We start from the raw sequence: 18,271 nt of genomic DNA on the forward strand, positions 1-18,271 counted from the left end.
GAGCGCTTAGTCATTGGCATGCTTTGGATAATATTGACCGCGGATACTGTTCATCTTGGAAACAGTTCGAATATTTATGTATCTCCAGAGTTGCGACTTGTAGCGTGACTCATTGCGGTTCAAAATTTTGAATGTCAACTGGTAATATTTGCGAAAGTCTGATCATAGACCCCCTAGATATGGCTGGCACATACTACTTTATGACATGTTTACATAGCTTTGAAAATAGTAAAAGAAAATAAAAGTTGGTGTATGTGCTTGCTGGTAATTATGAAACAAGACCTTGAAAAGTAACAATCATGAAGGATGGAGTGAAACAACGCCGAAGACAAACGGGACCCGCATCTTCTGTATATAACCATACTGCAATAAGCAACGTAAGTGACGCACACTAGAGTTAAGGACAAAAGCTCGCAGACGATGCAGTGTTGATGTAACCCAGATCGATGAAGGCATCGTAGTTCCAGTAATCGCTCTGGGTTCCCTCGCCGCCGACAGAGGCGTTGCCCGAGAATTTAGCGGTCCAGTAGGAACTACCTTGCGTGTACTTGGACCAGGCGACCAGTCCGTTGTTCAAGTTCTTCGCCCGGGATGCAAAGGTGTTGTTACTGACGGCTTGGATCGACCACTCACCCACGAAACTGGGAAACTTGCCATCGGCGACTGAGGCCTTGGCATCCTCGCACATAAAGGTGGGGAGATTATCGGATGTGGTCGGTCTGCCAGCGAAATAGTAGTGGTGTATGTCAAAGACCAGGTTAGAGTCGGCGGCGAAGTACGGCGACCACAGCGCCTGGGGACGGAATCCACCTTGGATCATGACGGGGATCTTAGAGTTGACGGCGCGGACACGAGAGAGGACCCCGTTGATATACTTGGCCACCCAATCGGCGCCCGCATCGCTGAGGGCCTCAGGAGTTCCAAACTTGGAGAAGTCGCGGTTGTCCACCGGCTCATTGAGCGGGGCGATGGTGTAAGACTGCGGGAAGCCGGAGCTCTGGACGTACTCGAGGACTGCGCCAATAGTGCGGTAAGAGTAGTCCAGCGCCGTTTCGTTGCCGAACCAGCCGTAGTTCCCGTCCTTCTCTCCGATACCGAGACCGTTGAGTCCTCCAGGAAGGGAGTGGACGTCAATAATGACATGCATGTTGTACTTTGTGATAGCGTAGGTCGCAATCGTCTTCAAGAACTGGACTTGGTTGCCAGTGTATAACTGGGAGCCGGGGACTTTGATCCAGGCGGCGTAGTTCGTCGGGATGCGTATGAGTGTCACACCGGCCTTTGCAAGCTTGTCGATGTCGGCGGGCTTGAAGTATGTCGCGTACCGCCTCTCGAGGACTGGACCGCATTGCGTCCCGAGTCGAACACAGAGACTCCACTCGTCTGTGGCACTGCCGCCGTACTGGCCCCAGAAGCCGGAATCGAGTACAGACTCCTGGACCAGCCAGCCGCCAAGGTTGACACCAGTGGCCTTGAAGGTCTTCCAGTTGACATATGTTTGAGATGGAGCAGCCAGTGAAAGGTCCGCAAAAAGGCCTAGAATGCCAAAAGGAATTAAGGACTTCATGGTGATATGCTCAGTCACTCTACTGCGTGGTCAGAGGGAGCTGAATGTGCCGTGGTGTTTTTTGTAGTTTTGTCTTGGGAAGTAGGCCTGGAAACGAACACTGTGCCATTTTACGATGTTTCTACTTGTAAGGGACGGCGAAGGGTTTAAATAATCAAGAAGGTAGCAGACTGGGAGCACCTACTTCGTGGAGATTGAAGTTGCCAACACATCGAGCACCCATGATTCAATGCCACCGCGAAGTCCTGGCGCAATAGCCCCGTTCCCAATTAACCCGAGCCGTAGACATGATCCCAGCCAGCCCAGACACCAACTAAGTCAATTACAGGGGAACAAATTTTGTCCTCCCAGCAAACGTTAAAAACTAACATATCAGGTTGCATCGATTGATCTTGATTGTGGGGGAATGCATAGGCTTGCGGGGCCCCGCAAGTGGAGGGCACGGAGCCCATGACACATCGGGGGATGATCTCCTCCGCATTTCCCAAAGAACGGGAGTAGTCCGTTTCAATGCCGGAGGGTGGTACTTTTATTCTCACAAAGATGGTCAGCGCAGGCCAATGCTACCCCCCCGCTATTCCGAGGAGCTGGCAGAGATCTCACATGCATGATCTTGTCTTGTAACCTTTGCTGAGGTGCAAGTCAACACGGCATTCACACAGCCCATAGAGCACCATATAGCATGATTTACTTGGGATGAACTGCAGAATTTACCCATTGTAGTCTAATTCTGAGGCAAAGGGGGTGGTTTAAGAGTTCACGTTCATTACCAAAACGCCGCTGATGACAATACCTACCCACATGTACCTCATCATGAAACCCGGCTTGCATAGCTATCCTATGGTCTCACTCCGCAACCGAGAATGTTCTGAGGTCTTGAACGCATCAAGCACTGCAACTACACCAGAAAGTTTTCCACCTATCCTGCCCCCGGCCTCAGTAGTTTACCATACTGCATGCTGCCAGTGTCCCGGTAAGCGGTGGTCCCGGTGGGCGCCTCCACTTTCCGTGACCACCGGATGCAACCCTGCGCGTGACGCTACGTCACGAAGCGGCTCTTGGATGCCCGCGCCAGCGGCGGTGTATTCCTTTAATGGAGAAGTTGATGACGTGACTAAGTCAATTCGCTCTGATAATCCTTCTGAGGCTATGCGGCTTGTTGATCCGCCCGGAATAGTTTGGTATGTTAAGGCCCAAACCTAACTAGGTGACTAACTCTGCTTGAAATTCCTGGTCGATGAACAGGGCGGGGCGTAAATTCAAGGATATAGGCCTGCAGTGCGAACAGATCACAGAAAAATCATCCGATGGGTCAGTAAAGGGTATTGACTAATCAAATATCAAGATCACTAACATACTTGAGTTGTCTCCCCTTACCATGGGAGGCGGAGGCCGTATTTGTATTTATCCACCGACGTGTCGCGATAGCCTCATTTATTAACCGAGTCTTAATATACTTTTTTCTTGGTGATTATTGGACTGGGGCGGGGTTCAGCACACGCAGCCCAGCAGCATGTAAGCAGCAGGGCTACTTTTGTCCCTGAATACATCAACCATCCTGTCTTTTTTTTTTTTAGTCATCGACATATATTGGGCCTGATCAGAGCAACTTGCGCCTAACCGGACAGACATAACACTAACACCCCTTTCTTTGCGTCCTTAAAAGATCCTCTAACTGTTCGTTTATGCGTGTATCTGCAGCGGGATGACCGTTGGTCAACATGTTAATCACTCAGTTCTCCCCGTACTGGAGGCCTATTCTTAACAGTACTCATAACCTCTGTTGCTCTGCAGATGGAAAGTCACTCTATTATAAGCGGAACTTAGAATGTGTGGCAGTTGTTGGGTGCGTTGTGATGGTGCGTTATGATGTTTTTCTTCCATCGCTACTGTTCTAATTCATTGTGAAACGGCGAAAAAGTGACGTTTTCAAAGAATACATGGTGGTATAGAGGCTGATGACAGTAGCATATTTGTGAGATATGAGGTGATCTATAGCCTCTCATCATAGGCTTCATAAATAAACCCAGTATCGAATGAGCCAGTCAAGAGGGGTAGGAGGTGTTGGTTGATTACGTAGGGTTTCTAAATAGCATTAAATACATGTCTTGGCTGGCTATTGCCGTGTAAACATTGCCTAAGATTCTATGCTGCTTTTAAAGAGAGATTAAGAGTTGTCAGCTGCGAATCGACTTTGAATTTGCACTCCGTATTACACTAGGTGCCGTTTCCAAATGGAATTTAAGAAAGAGAGAAGTTTTGTAGTCGAACTGGAGCTAAGAATACGATCGTACCGCCGTTAGTGAATCTAGAATATCGAGAGAATAACAATTGTGGCTGCAATGCTAGCCCGTCCGAGCTTCTGTAAGCCTTTTCAGTTTGGTAAGATAACTCTCAAGTGACCACGATGTGCATTTAGGGGCAGTTCCTTCGATGGGGTTGAATTTGTTACTATTAAGTTCGGCATCGGTGGCCGATGTCTCACTTCAGATGAATGAATTCCTGGGCCATGGGCGTAGTCGAAACCTCGTATGGGCGTCTCCAAAGTTTACCTAGGCCGGCAGAGTGGAGGAAGCCTTCGATTCTAGTTTTGCTCATATTGAAATTTGCGGCCTTGCAAGTTATAAATGCGTTCAGGGGCCTGCGCAACAACCACACCAACATAGGCGGAGTCGGCACCACCGCGCCCACCAATACACAAACGCAATGTTTTGGCCACCTGAGCTTCAGCCCCCTCATGTTTCATGATTCTACAGGTTTTCTCGGTATTCGTTGTGGGTACTACGATGAGCAAAGACTGCATTTATTCGACGAGGCGCTGATCGTTCTAGGGGCTAGATTTGGTGAGTTAAGTCAAACATTGTAATGTAATCGCAAGATATATTCCCTCCCACACAAATACCGGTGCGATGAAGAAAAGGCTAGTGGGCTTGGTATTTCGGGTAATGTCGTAAAAGAGCTCCTCAGCTTCTGCATTTGATCTACAAGGACGACTTGCAAGGTCAACAGTGCGCAAGCATTGCCAGATCGGGCACTACACTAAACCAGATAAAATCCACGGAAGAATGCTCCATAAGGGGAAAGGGAGGCACTATGGCCACTTCTTCGCCACCATTGGCTGACAATGGTGCTTTTAGACTCGACCAGTGACTGAAACCGGAGGAGCCACAGCGGATGAGTATAGAGTTGGACGGCGTGTTTTCTTCTGTCCCAAAAGTTTACAAGTGCACACAAGAGTATTATTTAACGGCTCGCTCGAACCCAACAAACATTTGTTTTGGTATATTGGCCATAAAATCCAGGGTTAGAATGAGTATGGCACAAACATCAGGGGTCTTTACTTTGAAGCCAACTGAGCCTTTCAATAACGCTACAAGTAGACAGGGACAAATACAAATTTGGCCAAATCTATTCTGAAGTTGTAGTAGGTCTAAGAAAACAAACAGGCCAACGTTATACGGCGCCTTGGTTGAGTCTTAATATCCAAAGTCTGCGCAATATCCTTATATGCAATCATAGGTTTGGTTACAGTCGACAGTCATGCTGAAGGCCAAAAAGAAAATAGAAAGAAATAAAAAGAAACTCAGTTAACAAGTAACCAGGATACAAAAATGGCACTGTGCATTTATGGATTTGTTTGAGTAATTGCAACCGAAGCCGGCCCACTCGGAATTTGAGCTAATGGTGTTGCACCAGGGTTTATGTAACTGATCGGCACAGCTAATCTCCAGTGAGGACCAGGTCAAGGAATCCATCAGGTTCGAGCGCTAGATATCATCGGGAAGGATAGATACCACAGTCGATTGAGTTATCAAGTATCTTTTTCTGCCTGATCAATCGCGTTTTCGTATGCAAGCCAATTACTTCACGTACTGGTGGTGTCGCCCCGTCCAAGTTGAGAGAACAGACGGGATTGTTGATTTACACACAACCCCAGTCTGACTCTCCATGATCGATTTGTGGTTCAGAATGCAACTTCATTCAATTACACAATTGGCACTTGTACACTCTGACTGTCTGGATTGAACCGTTGAGTTTGTATTCTATTCTATTATCAGGATGTCTATGTCGGTACGGATATGTGTGCAAATTTTAAGCAGGGTATCGTATTACAGAGGCTAGTAATCAGCGTCGATGTACTCCGCACAGATAAGCTCTCCCTTGAGATCCATAACATCAGCAATGGTCTTGTTAGCAATGATACCATACATCCACAAGGTGTGGTTCAGAGTAGTTTCGTTGCCCGGGTTGCCATCGTAGTCAAGGTAAGCACTTGAGGGAGAGAGCCAGCGGTTTTCTGCCATGATAGATGCGGGAGGGATGAGAGGGCCGCTCATATCTGTCAAGCGTGCCGTGAGGTTGACTTCCTGCCACTTTTGCCATAGGCGATCCAAGTTGGCGTGGTGGAGGAAGAAGACTGGGTCACCAGGGCTGGCGTTCTGGTTCATCAACTAGAAGATCAGGGGTTAGCGGATTTTTCGCACTTATGCCGGGCCTATTTCGGCCAAGTCCAGGTTACACTCACAGTTCCACCGGTAGCCAGGTGGCCAGAGGAGTGAGGCGAATCAACGTAGCAGAAGTTGGCCTCGTTGTAGGTCGTCGTCGCATAGCACACATCGACATATGACTGGTCGGCGAACTCCCAAGCAGTCTGGTTCCACTGGCGGGACAAGCAGTACTCGTCGTAGTAGTCGACACCATAGATTTGGTCCATGCGCAGAGTGGTGTTGGCAAAGGGGCCGTCAATAACGCAGTTAGTCCCGCTGGTGACATTCACACCATTGGTTCCGAAACTGTATTCATCCGAGCCCCAGATAGAGGCCTTATCAATCGTTCCGTAAAGCTCGAGATCGCGTTGCTCGTCCCAGTATGGCAGAGCACCGGTGTAACCACATTCATTTTGGAGAAGCATTTCGTGAAGGCGGAGAAAGAGGCGGTGCCAAGGCAGGAAAGCACTGCGCGGGAATATAGTCAGCAAGAGATTGAATGAAGCAAAATTGCATTGGCGTACCCGACTCCATGGATGAAGTTGGACTGTTCCACATGACATTGCTGGAGCTCATCCCATCGAGTCTTAGCGCCAGTAACGCCACTCTTAGCGGGAGAGTCCATCAAGCACTTGACAGCCTGGAGATACTCTGATTTCTCATCGTTGCGGAGAGTGTGCCTGAAATTCACCCTGGTTTAGCGTTATACGTTCTCAGTGTCACGGGTGGAATTATGTAGCCTCACCATGCCTTTCTTTGGTTTAGCGACGTACAAGTCGAATTCGAAGTCGAATTCGAGTGCTTTCCAAAGTGAATACTTGAGTGCTTCCCAATGTGAACATTCAGAGGCGATGCACCAGCCAGGCCAAGGGCCGAAATAAGAGTAAAAAGAGTGGACGACTTCATGTCGATCAGCGAGAGACTTGCGGTTCTAGAACAGATCCGCAGAAAACCTCATGAATCTGGAAGGATAAAAAAAGGAGAGCGTAGACAAAAGCTACAGACAGGCGCGGCTGGCTGTTAAATGCTACAGCAGGCTCGAGAAGAAGGCTGGCCAGGTTTCACTTATAATGTGAATTAGACATTGCCAAGTCTTGGGATTTTCTTTCGAGGCCCAGAAACGGAAATCAAGTCCAAGAAGCATCAAGCTCCCGAGCCCATCATCCACGTCAAAGATGCGATATACCTAGACGACGGGGCAGCGTATACTGCGTGGATACCCGCTGACCCCATCGTGAACTTAGCGGTGATTGAGATAAAGATTCTCCCCGGGCGTCTATTCGTCTAGAGTTGCCATTTAGGTGGGTGTTTGGCAGGGATCCCAAGGATGCAGTGTTCATCCCAAGGCGGAATTAACATGGAAGTCGACCGAAAACAATATGCTAATCTTTGTCTTGTGGGTCAGAATGGATCCTCAAAACCGGAACGCTTCCTTGAGCCGTGACAGCATCCCACATACCGAGGTTCTGGTAGAGTCTATGCACAAAAGTACGAATGCGAGAGCTTCCCAATTAAGACGAACATGCAGGATAAAAAAAACCGTGATCGGGTACAACATCCCACCTTCGCCTTCGGGCATCGAATCCCGATCCTTGGCCAGCAATGCCGGGAAACCCGATAAGGCGGACAACGTTGCTTTCAAAAGCAACTCGGCCCCCACCACCCCCTCCACGTGGCGTAGCTGACGACGACGAGGTTTTTACGTTTTTCTTTTCTCTGTCGGCGTCGAGAATGTATAATCAGTGCATAGGGGGAAAAGCAAACGAAACACCTAGCTAAGCCTTCCGTGTGGGGTGATTCAATGTCGGGAGCTCTGAGTCAGTCATCTCCATTAAACACTGGAAGCCTGTGGGCGCCGACGTAAACATGAGCAATGTTTATAAATATGTGACCGGGAGCTAGAAGCTTTCTTGTTTTCGTCCCACTCCACGAAAAATAATATTCATTCCCCACTGATTCATGCTCACGAAACGGAAAAGAAAACGCCACCCGCACAGAGTAGTCATTGTCTCTTCTCGAGATCCAAAATGTGCTTTGGGGGGGGGGGTTTGGTCTGTCCGAGATTCTGATCTAGTATTCTCTATGCCTGTTTTTAAACGGGAAGTACAAATCCCAGCGTCAAGAGATGTAGCATTTTCCATACCCAAAGCTGAACTCCCGACCTCCTCTAGTGGTTGACGGGCTTTCAGGAGAAGTAAGTTAAGAAAAGTAAGTTAGGCCGGGAAATCGTATTGGAAGGGACTTGCAAAGTCATAAAATTACCCGACGGCAAACGATCGCCGTGACAATAATACCCTAAATTTTCAAATTCCGTAGTATTGGGCTTAAGAGATGATGCCCATCTATAAGAGCCTTAAAGATAAGTGTCGCTGGCACAGTTTTGAACAGATTGTCAGCGGAAACTGGTATATTTCATGCTTTGTTCTTTGTTCAAGTCCCTACAAGATTTGAGAGCTCTTGGGTAAACGAACCAGTGAAGAAAGTTCCTAGGCATCTATTTCGACCGTTGACGCTAACCTTAATTTAGGCGAAGAAACATTCAGTGGAAGAGGGTGGAGAGTGTTGGTTGATGATTGCCAACGAACTAGAACGCTTCAATAGACTTTGAGCCCTAGCAGAACAATGATATAAACGAGTTGCGCAACACAGCCGTCATGGGCGGCAAAAGATAAGCTGCACCATGAAATAATGACCGAGGTCTCGGCAGGTTTGATAGCTGTTTCGGCTTGAGCACGTAACAGGGGAGGAAAGCTTGTAAGTCCATGGAGATGAAACCTTAATTAACAATGACATGGGGGTTTGTGCTTGGCATCCAAATACCGACAGAATAGGGGTATCATGCTTGGCAAGTCGCGGCGCTGATTTCTTTGGAACGCTGCTAAGTCGAATAGATATACAAACAGTTCGAGAAATGGATGTTCCCGTATTTTTCGGTGCATATGCGTCTCAAACGTCTCAAAAGAATCTTTGACAGCAAGTAAAAGAGGTTTATATGTTTCGTGGCAACATTCTTCAAGTTGGATTTACAATTCACAACTATTACCCTTTGGGTAAGACATATGGCGTTTGCTGTGATGGGTTAGGTTGGACATTCGTGACTAACGAGGAACGATGCAGGAGGAGGGATGCCACTTTCTTATTATGTGGACCTTTGTGCCTGCGGTGCATGATTATTTTTCATAAAGCCAGAGTATCTTGGAGAAATGATAGGAGACGAAATGAACAATCTTTTGTAGCAGTGCAGAAACTATTGCACCCAGTCCTATCTCTTGTACCATGCATCATGACTGCTCCTCATCGGGTCGTTCAAAATTTCCTGTTACGGTGATTTCCTACAGACATCGCCAGAGTGTTCATATCATTCGTAAGATGAACTGATATTTAAGTGCTTACTTCAGTTTCTCAGCCACCATACCGCTCTACTTGCTCGGTTCAAACCTTGAACCAGGAATTGGATATCTGCCCGGAACGTTCTCAGCAAGTGAGCTAATTACACGTTCTGTGTGCTCTCGCGCCACAAGATCCTTGCTTCTGCCAGATACGACCCATAAAGCTTGATAGCGTTGATGCTGTCAAAATGTTAGCTAGTCTTCCCCGCTATAGTTTGACGAGTTAGATAGACCACTTACTAGTTGCTCTTGTCCAGTTTCTCTACATTGGTTGTCATTTTGTTTAGTAACTGATCGGCCTAATGAATTGAAGGGAGGTAGCATACCGTTGATAGAGTGAGCACCGTCGGTCGGTCGTCCCACAGGCAGTAGAAGGACGTTCTTTTTCAAAATTTGCTTGAAGTCAAGAGCAATAGGTATGCTGAAAAACCGTAAGCTATGAGTTTTTGATTCCCACGCAGTAAGTCACTACTCACCTTCCGCCTTCACATGTCAGTGCAGGGTCAGCGCTCCAAACATTGCGAGTTGCCCTGATTGCGGCCTCGTAGTTCCAATGGTTTGCTTCCTCGTAAAACCAGTCACTCTGATGAGCGCAGTCGATGTCAATATCATTTTTGCTTCCGAGACTCTTGAAGCGGTCCTCGATGTGCTTCGTCACAAGTTTGTTGATGTCTTCTGCCTTCATATTTGGCACAGTTCGAATGCTGAACTTGCCCACAAGCTTAGCAGGGATCGAAGTGACCGCTCCTGCACCGGACCGTGCATTCTCAATCCTATGAAGACTAAGAGATGGCTTCTTCCAGCTTTTCCCATTTTCATCTATGATCAGCTAGAGTTACGCCGTGAGGGTTAGTGCATGACTTACCGAGCGATCAGGGCATCAGCCTGGGTATCGTGGAGGCCTCTGCCACCTGTACCCCCAAGCAAAGAGTCGTCGGAGATATTCAACTTCTGATAGCTGTCGCGTTCTTCTTGTGTGACTGTTGGAACGTTGTCGTAGATTCCGGGCACCGTAATCTTGCCGTTGGAGTCCACCAATGAAGACATGATGTTTACCATATCGGTCATTGGCTCGGAAATTTGCCCACCAAAACCGCCGCTGTGAGCGTCTTGTTCTGCACCGGTGATGGTAATCAGATAAAACAGAATTCCTCTCAGGCCTTGCGGGATGCTAAGTTGCTCATCGCTGACCCAGACAACATCGGTAATGCAAACAACATCGATGCCGGAAAAATACTTGTCTGACTCATCCTCCAAGGCTTCTCGAAGGCCGAACGACCCATTCTCTTCCATGCCCTCAAAGCAGAAAACAAGGTTGGCAGGGATATCCAAGCCTGCTTTTTGGAAGGCTTCTATCATGTTGATCCAGCCAATAAGAGGGCCCTTGTCATCTGAAGTCCCTCGGCCGCAAAGCCTGCCATTCTCCTCAATTGTGAGGACGAAAGGGTCATATTTCCACCCATCTTCAATATCGGCAGGCTGGACGTCATAGTGGCTGTAGACGAGAACCGTTGGCTTTTCGGGGTCTTCACCATAACGCCCCAGCACCAAAGGCGGAAGGTCAAGATCCGTCCCAGCTTGCTTGCCTAGACTTTTGAGAGTCACATCCACCCCGACGGCTCTCATCTTGGCGGCAACCCATTCACTCATCTAAATTAGAGTTGGAAAAAATTCAGTACTTATGGAGTGTTCTCTGGTCAAGCTTTCGAAAAGGCGACAGTACTCACCTCAAAAACATCTTTCCGTCGGTCTCCGTAGGCGGAGATTGATGGGATTTTGACTGCATCTCCAAGCCCTACAGCACGATTATTTTTAGTCTCTCATTCCCATAATCTCATTCACTTAGTGCTTTACACGTAAATACCACTCACTTTCGATAAAAACGCTCTCAAGCTCATCAACTCTGATAGTCATCAGCAGGCAGGACAGAATAATTAATTTGGGGCTTTGCTTTGAAACCCACTTTGAATAGAAGCTAGCGAGACCGTCGTCGGCACTACTTGATTTCGTTGAGGCCATCGCAGAATTCTTTTTTTGGTGATGCTTGATGGGCCCTTGATAATAATCCAAGTTACACACACAACTCTTACCAGCTCAAGCTCAGTCAGGCGCTAATTTTGGTGTTGAAAGAGGGGAAGTTGATGATCCAGGTTTAGTCTAGTCCCATGCAGCAGGCCCACGCTTAGCGAGATCGGATATAACAGAGGGGCCGATGCCATCATGGTCCACCTCAAGGAATATTACCGTAAAAGGAAACTGGGAACGAGGTAACTTGCACCAGTTTGTTAGAGCCGTCGAGGGACTTACAAGTCGATAATGTATTATAGGTTCTCTAGAGGTATAAATATTATTGAGAAAATCCTATTCTAGCTTTCCAATTGTCTTTGCACGCAGTTTTTAGAGTGACCTACTACCAACTATCACCTCCCACCATGTCCACGATTGGAAAGATTCTCGTTATTGGCTCACCTAGCGGCATTGTGCCCGACAAGGTTTGGGCTAGTTTCTGTTCTCGATACGACACATATATGTACGACTTCCCGACGGTCCAGGATTTCTATCAATCCATGAGTGCCGGCGTTTGTCATGACATCCTCGGAATTGTGCGTATAAGCATCAACACTCCTCCTGGAAACGAAACAATCGGCCAAGGCTGGACCAGACGTGCTCTACCTTACCTTCCACCATCTTTGAAAGTGATCGTCAATATCGGTCATGGTTTCGAAGAAGAAGACGTTCCTGGACTTAATGCATCCGGAATTGAATTCTTCAACACGACAGGAGGCAGCGAGGCGACAGCTGTCGTCGCAATATACCTAATCATTGCAGCCTTCCGCCAGCTAGGCCGCTACGAACGGATGCTGCGTGAGGACCAGTTTGTATCCGCTCTGAGACACTCAGCAGGGCAAGCCGTCGACCCTTACGGCAAAAAGCTCGGCATTATTGGTATGGGCTTCGTTGGCCAGACCGTTGCGAGACAGGCTGCAGCGCTTGGTATGGAAATCCACTGCATCGACAGACCCAACCTGCGAAGACTTCTGGATACAACACAGCTAGAGGAAGGGTATCTAAAAGGTCTTCTTCCGCCAATGGTGCTTCACAAAAACCTGGAAAAGCTTTCCGCCACAGTTGACTGTTTGGTATTGGCATGCTCATACTCGTCGGCTACGCACCACATTCTGTCAAGAAGTGTATTCGGCAGAATGAGGAGAGGTATGAGGATTGTGAATGTTGCCAGGGGCAAATGCATAGACGAGGAAGCCTTGTGCGACGCCATCGAGAACGGAGTCGTTGCCGGAGCAGGTCTCGACGTTCATTACAACGAGTAAGCATTGCAACTCATGAGCAATCGCTCTTTCAGGGAAAATAGAGTAAAAGGCTGATAGAATGTAGACCAGAAGTAAACCCAAGGCTACTTCAGTATGACTGCGTGGCCCTTCTTCCCCACTTGGGAGGGTTGACACATGATTCAATGGAGGTAAGTACCCAAAGAATCATCGATTAGATGATCCACTGACAACGGTAAAGAACCATGCATTGATGGCTATAAAACGGGTGGACGATTTTTTCTCTGCTGCTGCATTGACTTGAGGAGCCAGCAAGGGAAAATGCGGAAGAAGAGCAGTATGGAACACTAATGTTTTGTAATTCTACATTTTCGGGGGCGTTAGATGGGACAGAATACACAAATGATGATACGTTATGTCATATGTAACTTGATATCATACCAAATTCAGAAGATACGGTATTTTAAATTCGTCGAGTTGTCACGAATATCAAATACTACTTACTGGCAGATTGCTGCTGTATGTTTTCTGGTAGTTTATCCTCGAAGGACCAACTACTTCTGCTTCGGCATGTGAAAGCATAAGAAATTACTTTGCAATAATTTTGAAATAACAGTCGAGACATGCTGGGATTTCGTAAAAATAAGACGAAGATGACGACACCAGCTGTTATGAGTTTGAAATGGAGACAAGAAATACATAGCCAGGGTTGCATTTAATCTGTCCAAGTTCGGCCTCCCTAGTTATCCCCTTTACTTTCATTATCCTACCAGGACAGTCAAATGGCCTTTCACACTCCATTATTAGCGAATTACTCCTCATCTATGACATATCCCCATTCATGCTCAACACGACCGTAAATGATGTCTTCGAGCCAAGACTTGATGGTAGAGGAGTACTTGGATAAAGGCGTTTTGTATCCGTCCTCGGTGACCGTCATGGGGAAGCTAATGCTAACATCATCATGGCAAATCATAGAGATTGGAGTAATGAACATCTGCGACGCGATCAAGATTAGTCAAATCCCACAGAAATCTCGAAAGCTTGCGAAACACTTACAGCAGTTCCGGAGACAAAGGCCTCAATCAGCCGCCCTTCGGTATGCGCCTCCACAATTTCACTCATTGTAAATGGTCGCTCAACGACCTCCACAGCCTCCAGCTTGGTGGACTCGCACACACAGCCCTCTTCTAATCGTTCCCTTGCAATCTCCAAAACACTGCGTCTGGTGATTCCGTCCAAGATTACCCCAGTGTCCAAGGAGCTGGTAACAAGTTCGACCCCTTCACCACCCTTCTTTTTCCAAACAACGAAAAAGTTGCTGGCTCCAGCCTCTGTTACAAGTCTCTCTTCACCAAAGAGCCACAGCGTCTGGGCGCACCCCTGATTCTTTGCTGCAGCGTGCGACACCATAGCAGGACCATAATTCGCACCAACCTTGGCAGACCCAAAGCCGCCGGGCCAGGCTCGGATATGCTCTGGACTGGAGGTCAGGAGCTTAATTCCGGGGTGCGGTAGTCCCGAGGACTGTTGGAAAAGTGCAGCGAAGAGGAAGAACAGCGCTTCCGGGGGTTGGTTGATTCCAAGGGCGGAACCGCTGCCAACCATTGCTGGGCGGACGTAGAGATTTGTTCCCGCGTCCGGGAGCCACCGAGGGCATTCGATCGCAAGGAACTTCGTGATAATGTCAAGAAGACGATCGGGTTCGAAGGAAGGTAGACCAACGCGAGCGTTGGACCTAACCATGCGAGCACAGTTGAGACGAGGACGAAATAGGCGGAGTTTGTTGTCGTAGCCCCGGTAGGCTTTCATTCCTTCCTAAATATCCAAAGTCAATTGATATGCTCTGCATCCGGTATCAGAGGAATACTTAACTTACGAACGACTCTGTGGCATAGTGAAGGACACTGGCCGTCGGCTCAAGCGCAATCTTGCCATAACGACTCATCACGGGTGCCCCCCAACCAGTCTCCATGGACCAAGGCACTTGGACAATGTGAGCTGTGGTATAGTTTTGACTCAGACGGACTTTGTCTTGGGGGCCCGGAACGGGCAGCTGGTCTTCTTTGGGCACGAGCTTCTTGATCATCCTTGAAGCATCGAGCTTTCCTTCTTGCTGCTGCTTGGCATCTGGTTGCCAGCTTGTCCTCGCAAGGGTAGCCGCAGCATCGATGGTAGCACTGGGACTCATGGTTGCAGCGGAAATCTTGGTCGTTGAGTAAAAAACGTTGTGATACCTTGAAGTCGAGGGAGTAGCAATGGAGATATATGGGCGGATTGCAGCTTGTGTTCAAAGTGTTTGATTTTTTCCCCTTAATGAATCTTGCACTTGGACCTATATTATACAGAAACACATGACTGGCGATCAACTTGAAATCATGTCATTTTCCATCAATAGCCGCAACTGCCTATGCCAAGAATGGTCAAAGGATCGTATGGCTGACTGAACCGTGACACAAGTCGTGATGTTAGACGATAATCAAAATCGCCCAATATGGCAAAAAAGAACGATGGCAGGCTGCCCCACCCTGCGGACTACTCCGGGCGAGTAAGGTATGTGGGAGGGTGGAGCGTGGTCCGGCCGGCGCCGGGATTATGACAGAATTTGACACAGAGACGAGGCTCGGCGATGGACCGCAATATTATCGGATATCGGAGGGCCAACCGTATTGTCGGATATCGAGGCCATATCCGAGGAAAGCCCTCACACCATCGCACTGTTAAATGGTTGGCGATTAAGACTCCACAACGCTCGATGTTGAAAAATTTCCTATTACGGTATTTCCACAAAGTCGATGCTCCATCCCCGCTTACACCTCGAATATATCTCGACAGAGAACTTGTCGGGATCTGCCTCTTCGTCCTGTTGCGGGGTGGCGTCATCTTCCAGATCAATCATGCGCACCTTGATAATTTCCCAATCGTACCGTGAACCTCGACGGTTGTGCTCCTGGTCGATGTAATTCAATATCCTGTGGGCGTGGCGCACGTTCCATATTCCCTCTCTTTCTCGCGGAAACCCGGCTATCCATTTTTTAACCCAATCCTTGACCTCCTGTTCTTCCGACATGTAGTAACAGTTCATCAAAGCTGGCAAAATGCCATGTCCATACGCGTTGACTGCCGCGCAAGAGGCGTAGGGCACGCCGGCCGCGAGCCGACAGACGAGGAGAACAATCTTCTTTGCATTCGGGGGCAGCTGTCTTACTGCACCCGGAAGATACCGCGTCTCTAGTCTCAGCAGAGACACCAAATAATGCATAAAGGTCGTAGCCGCCTTGACTGGTTCTGGAGCGTACGGGATACACAGGGGCCGTAGCGCGATACCCGACCCTTCAGGGGTTTCATCGTAAGGGTTTGCAGTGTGCTCTAGCAGAGGTGGCACCTCGCAATCCGGAAGAGTGCTTCTCCACGCTTTCAATTCCTGTATGAGGCTCTCTGCTTGTTCTCGCCAGTGCAGGTCGTGTTGAGGGTTACTCTTCCACTCTTCCTCCAATTTGATGACGCGAGGTAGTATATAGAGTAATCTGTCCGCCGACTGAGGCGAGTTGGCTAGTGACCTGCTCAGAGAGTCTGAGATGTCCGGGGATGCTATGCTGTAGCGAACCGAATATGCCCGGTCAAATATGTCCAGAAGAGCAGCGATTCTAGAGAAAGACCGAATAAGAGACTCTCCGACAGGAGATTTCCGCACATGATGCAGATGTTGAGACAGGAAAGTCACAGCAGCTCGGCTGTGCACATACCACAACTTCATTTGGCCTCGTTGAAGTTCAAAGTTTGCCAGCAGCAGAACAGTTGCCAGCCATGAAATCGACTGGTCCTGATTAGGCGGGCATCCCGTCGCGACGCCCTCCTCATCCAGCTGTGCCATGCGCACTATGCCGAGGGCTGTAACAAAATGGTCAAGTGATTGCAGCGCTGCCTTGCTGGTTAATAAACCAGATGGGTTCGATTGTGATATGTCCAGAGCGGATAATGCCAATGCGGCATGGAAGAAAGCCTTGTCCAGGTGCTCCGCTCGAAGTACATCAGTCAGTGATAGGATGGACAAGATACCATACGGCGAGTTGTCTATCAAGTGGTTGTAGAAAATCACATCTTCAACGAACTTAGCGCTCTCGAGAAGGCCCACAGGAATCGTCGGTATTGAAGTCAACTGCCGATTAGCCGCCTCTGAGAGGCCGTGACACGTCTGAGGGGAGACCTGAGGCCGGCCAGTTGAGCTACTTCCTGAGGCTTCTGCGTCCTCATAAGTTGTTGAATATAGTTCATTGCCACTGCCCTCTCCTCGGAGATCAGCATTTGTGCCTGCTTCATACAGAGGAGATTCTTGCGGCTCTGGGTTGCTCGGATGGGTCTCATCCGCCGAGAAAAAAGTGTCATCTCCCAGACATGGCGTCACAGCAGAGTGTGCCAGCTGGTACGACAGCAACGTCGAGCCTTCAGGATCAGGAGTCTGCGAAGAAGATGGCGGCTCGATGGTAGTTGGCGGTTCTTTGGAGCGTCTTTTTCTTCCATGTTTCCGCTTCAACAGGTCCGTCTGATCCTTGAATTTGATTGGTGTTGCATATCCACCGCACTCGAGATTCAGCCGTGTACACTTTTCAATGGGGAAGAAAACCGTGTAAGCGGAGGCCCGTACGAGATTGACCAGGGGCAGACTTACGTTATTGCAGCTGGGCTTCTTTTCGTCGCATTTTGACCTGCGGGCGCGACAGGTCACGCAGCCGGTGCGGTCGCGGGTCGTGACATTGCGCTTTCGGATTATGTGATTGACCATGGACACCAGGGCTTGTAATTTAAGAAAAGCTTCCAAGAAGGGCTATGAATTCCTGGCTAATTGCTCTCGACTTTGGCTGGGTGCTCATGGGTGAGGACGTGGAATAGGTTGGTTGGAGAGGGAATTGCGCCGTTTAGTATTGCCTATTTAAGGGTGCCCACCCACACAGTGGAGTTAGTCAGGCGATTACCCGCTAATTTCTTACTGTGGCCCGGCCGGAATCGGCGGGGGCGGACCGGCCCTTTTTTGTTGCTCCCGGCCGGGATGGGCAAAGGTCTGAAAACAATCACGCCGGAACCCAAGCGGGTGGAGCAGCGTAGGTGATCAATAAATTAGCGACTTCAATTTCTGTTACGGGCATCTACTGTCGCTGGCCGACAACGCCACCACTGGCGAAGGGTCTTTCAACCGCTGAGAAATCAGTCGAAAGTGTCGAGGCAACTCATTTAGGCCGACTATTTGATTTCAAAGTATACGTATCGGAAAACCCAGTTCCTACAGCAGTGGTGTGGGCTGCAAAAACACATGAATAGTTGACCAGAGCCTCCAATGGAAGCTATTGGGGAAATAAACCAAGGCTTTGGGAAGCCAGCTGCGAAAGTAAAGTTCTCTGGCATATAGCCAGCAAGCTAAACATATTATGTGGGTATGCAGGTTTGATTCCAACTACCGAATAATTATCCTATAATTGAGGCGCTGCTCGCAGTTCAAATCGCATCTCCCATACAATCTGACATTACACCATTCCCGGGCCACAT

General features: G+C 48.5%; 6 protein-coding genes across 6 annotated transcripts; 1 reads left to right on the forward strand and 5 right to left on the reverse strand.

Moving 5' to 3' along the window:
* Positions 1-397: 397 nt before the first annotated feature.
* On the reverse strand, positions 398-1,567 carry EsH8_V_000106 (glycoside hydrolase superfamily; the record flags this gene model as incomplete). The annotated part of the gene is made up of 1 exon (XM_083272622.1): positions 398-1,567. One exon carries the CDS (start codon positions 1,565-1,567, stop codon positions 398-400), a length of 1,170 nt encoding a protein of 389 aa, XP_083125337.1.
* Positions 1,568-5,685: 4,118 nt separating this feature from the next.
* Positions 5,686-7,287, reverse strand: EsH8_V_000107 (tyrosinase family protein; the record flags this gene model as incomplete). The annotated part of the gene is made up of 4 exons (XM_083272623.1): positions 5,686-6,018; positions 6,093-6,522; positions 6,579-6,734; positions 7,241-7,287. The coding sequence occupies 4 exons, from the start codon at positions 7,285-7,287 to the stop codon at positions 5,686-5,688; spliced, it is 966 nt and encodes a 321-aa protein (XP_083125338.1).
* Positions 7,288-9,544: 2,257 nt separating this feature from the next.
* Positions 9,545-11,462, reverse strand: EsH8_V_000108 (M20 family dipeptidase; the record flags this gene model as incomplete). Its single annotated transcript, XM_083272624.1, has 8 exons — positions 9,545-9,623; positions 9,684-9,705; positions 9,770-9,864; positions 9,920-10,246; positions 10,309-11,093; positions 11,171-11,238; positions 11,315-11,346; positions 11,407-11,462. The coding sequence occupies 8 exons, from the start codon at positions 11,460-11,462 to the stop codon at positions 9,545-9,547; spliced, it is 1,464 nt and encodes a 487-aa protein (XP_083125339.1).
* Positions 11,463-11,875: 413 nt separating this feature from the next.
* EsH8_V_000109 (uncharacterized protein) lies at positions 11,876-12,772 on the forward strand (the record flags this gene model as incomplete). The annotated part of the gene is made up of 1 exon (XM_083272625.1): positions 11,876-12,772. One exon carries the CDS (start codon positions 11,876-11,878, stop codon positions 12,770-12,772), a length of 897 nt encoding a protein of 298 aa, XP_083125340.1.
* Positions 12,773-13,541: 769 nt separating this feature from the next.
* On the reverse strand, positions 13,542-14,921 carry EsH8_V_000110 (uncharacterized protein; the record flags this gene model as incomplete). The annotated part of the gene is made up of 3 exons (XM_083272626.1): positions 13,542-13,727; positions 13,790-14,548; positions 14,610-14,921. 3 exons carry the CDS (start codon positions 14,919-14,921, stop codon positions 13,542-13,544), a joined length of 1,257 nt encoding a protein of 418 aa, XP_083125341.1.
* Positions 14,922-15,503: 582 nt separating this feature from the next.
* On the reverse strand, positions 15,504-17,513 carry EsH8_V_000111 (Zn(II)2Cys6 transcription factor; the record flags this gene model as incomplete). Its single annotated transcript, XM_083272627.1, has 2 exons — positions 15,504-17,333; positions 17,400-17,513. The coding sequence occupies 2 exons, from the start codon at positions 17,511-17,513 to the stop codon at positions 15,504-15,506; spliced, it is 1,944 nt and encodes a 647-aa protein (XP_083125342.1).
* Between the last annotated feature and the right edge of the window lie 758 nt (positions 17,514-18,271).

Source organism: Colletotrichum jinshuiense, chromosome 5 (assembly GCF_051148585.1).
Source record: "Colletotrichum jinshuiense chromosome 5, complete sequence".
NCBI lineage: Eukaryota > Fungi > Ascomycota > Sordariomycetes > Glomerellales > Glomerellaceae > Colletotrichum > Colletotrichum jinshuiense.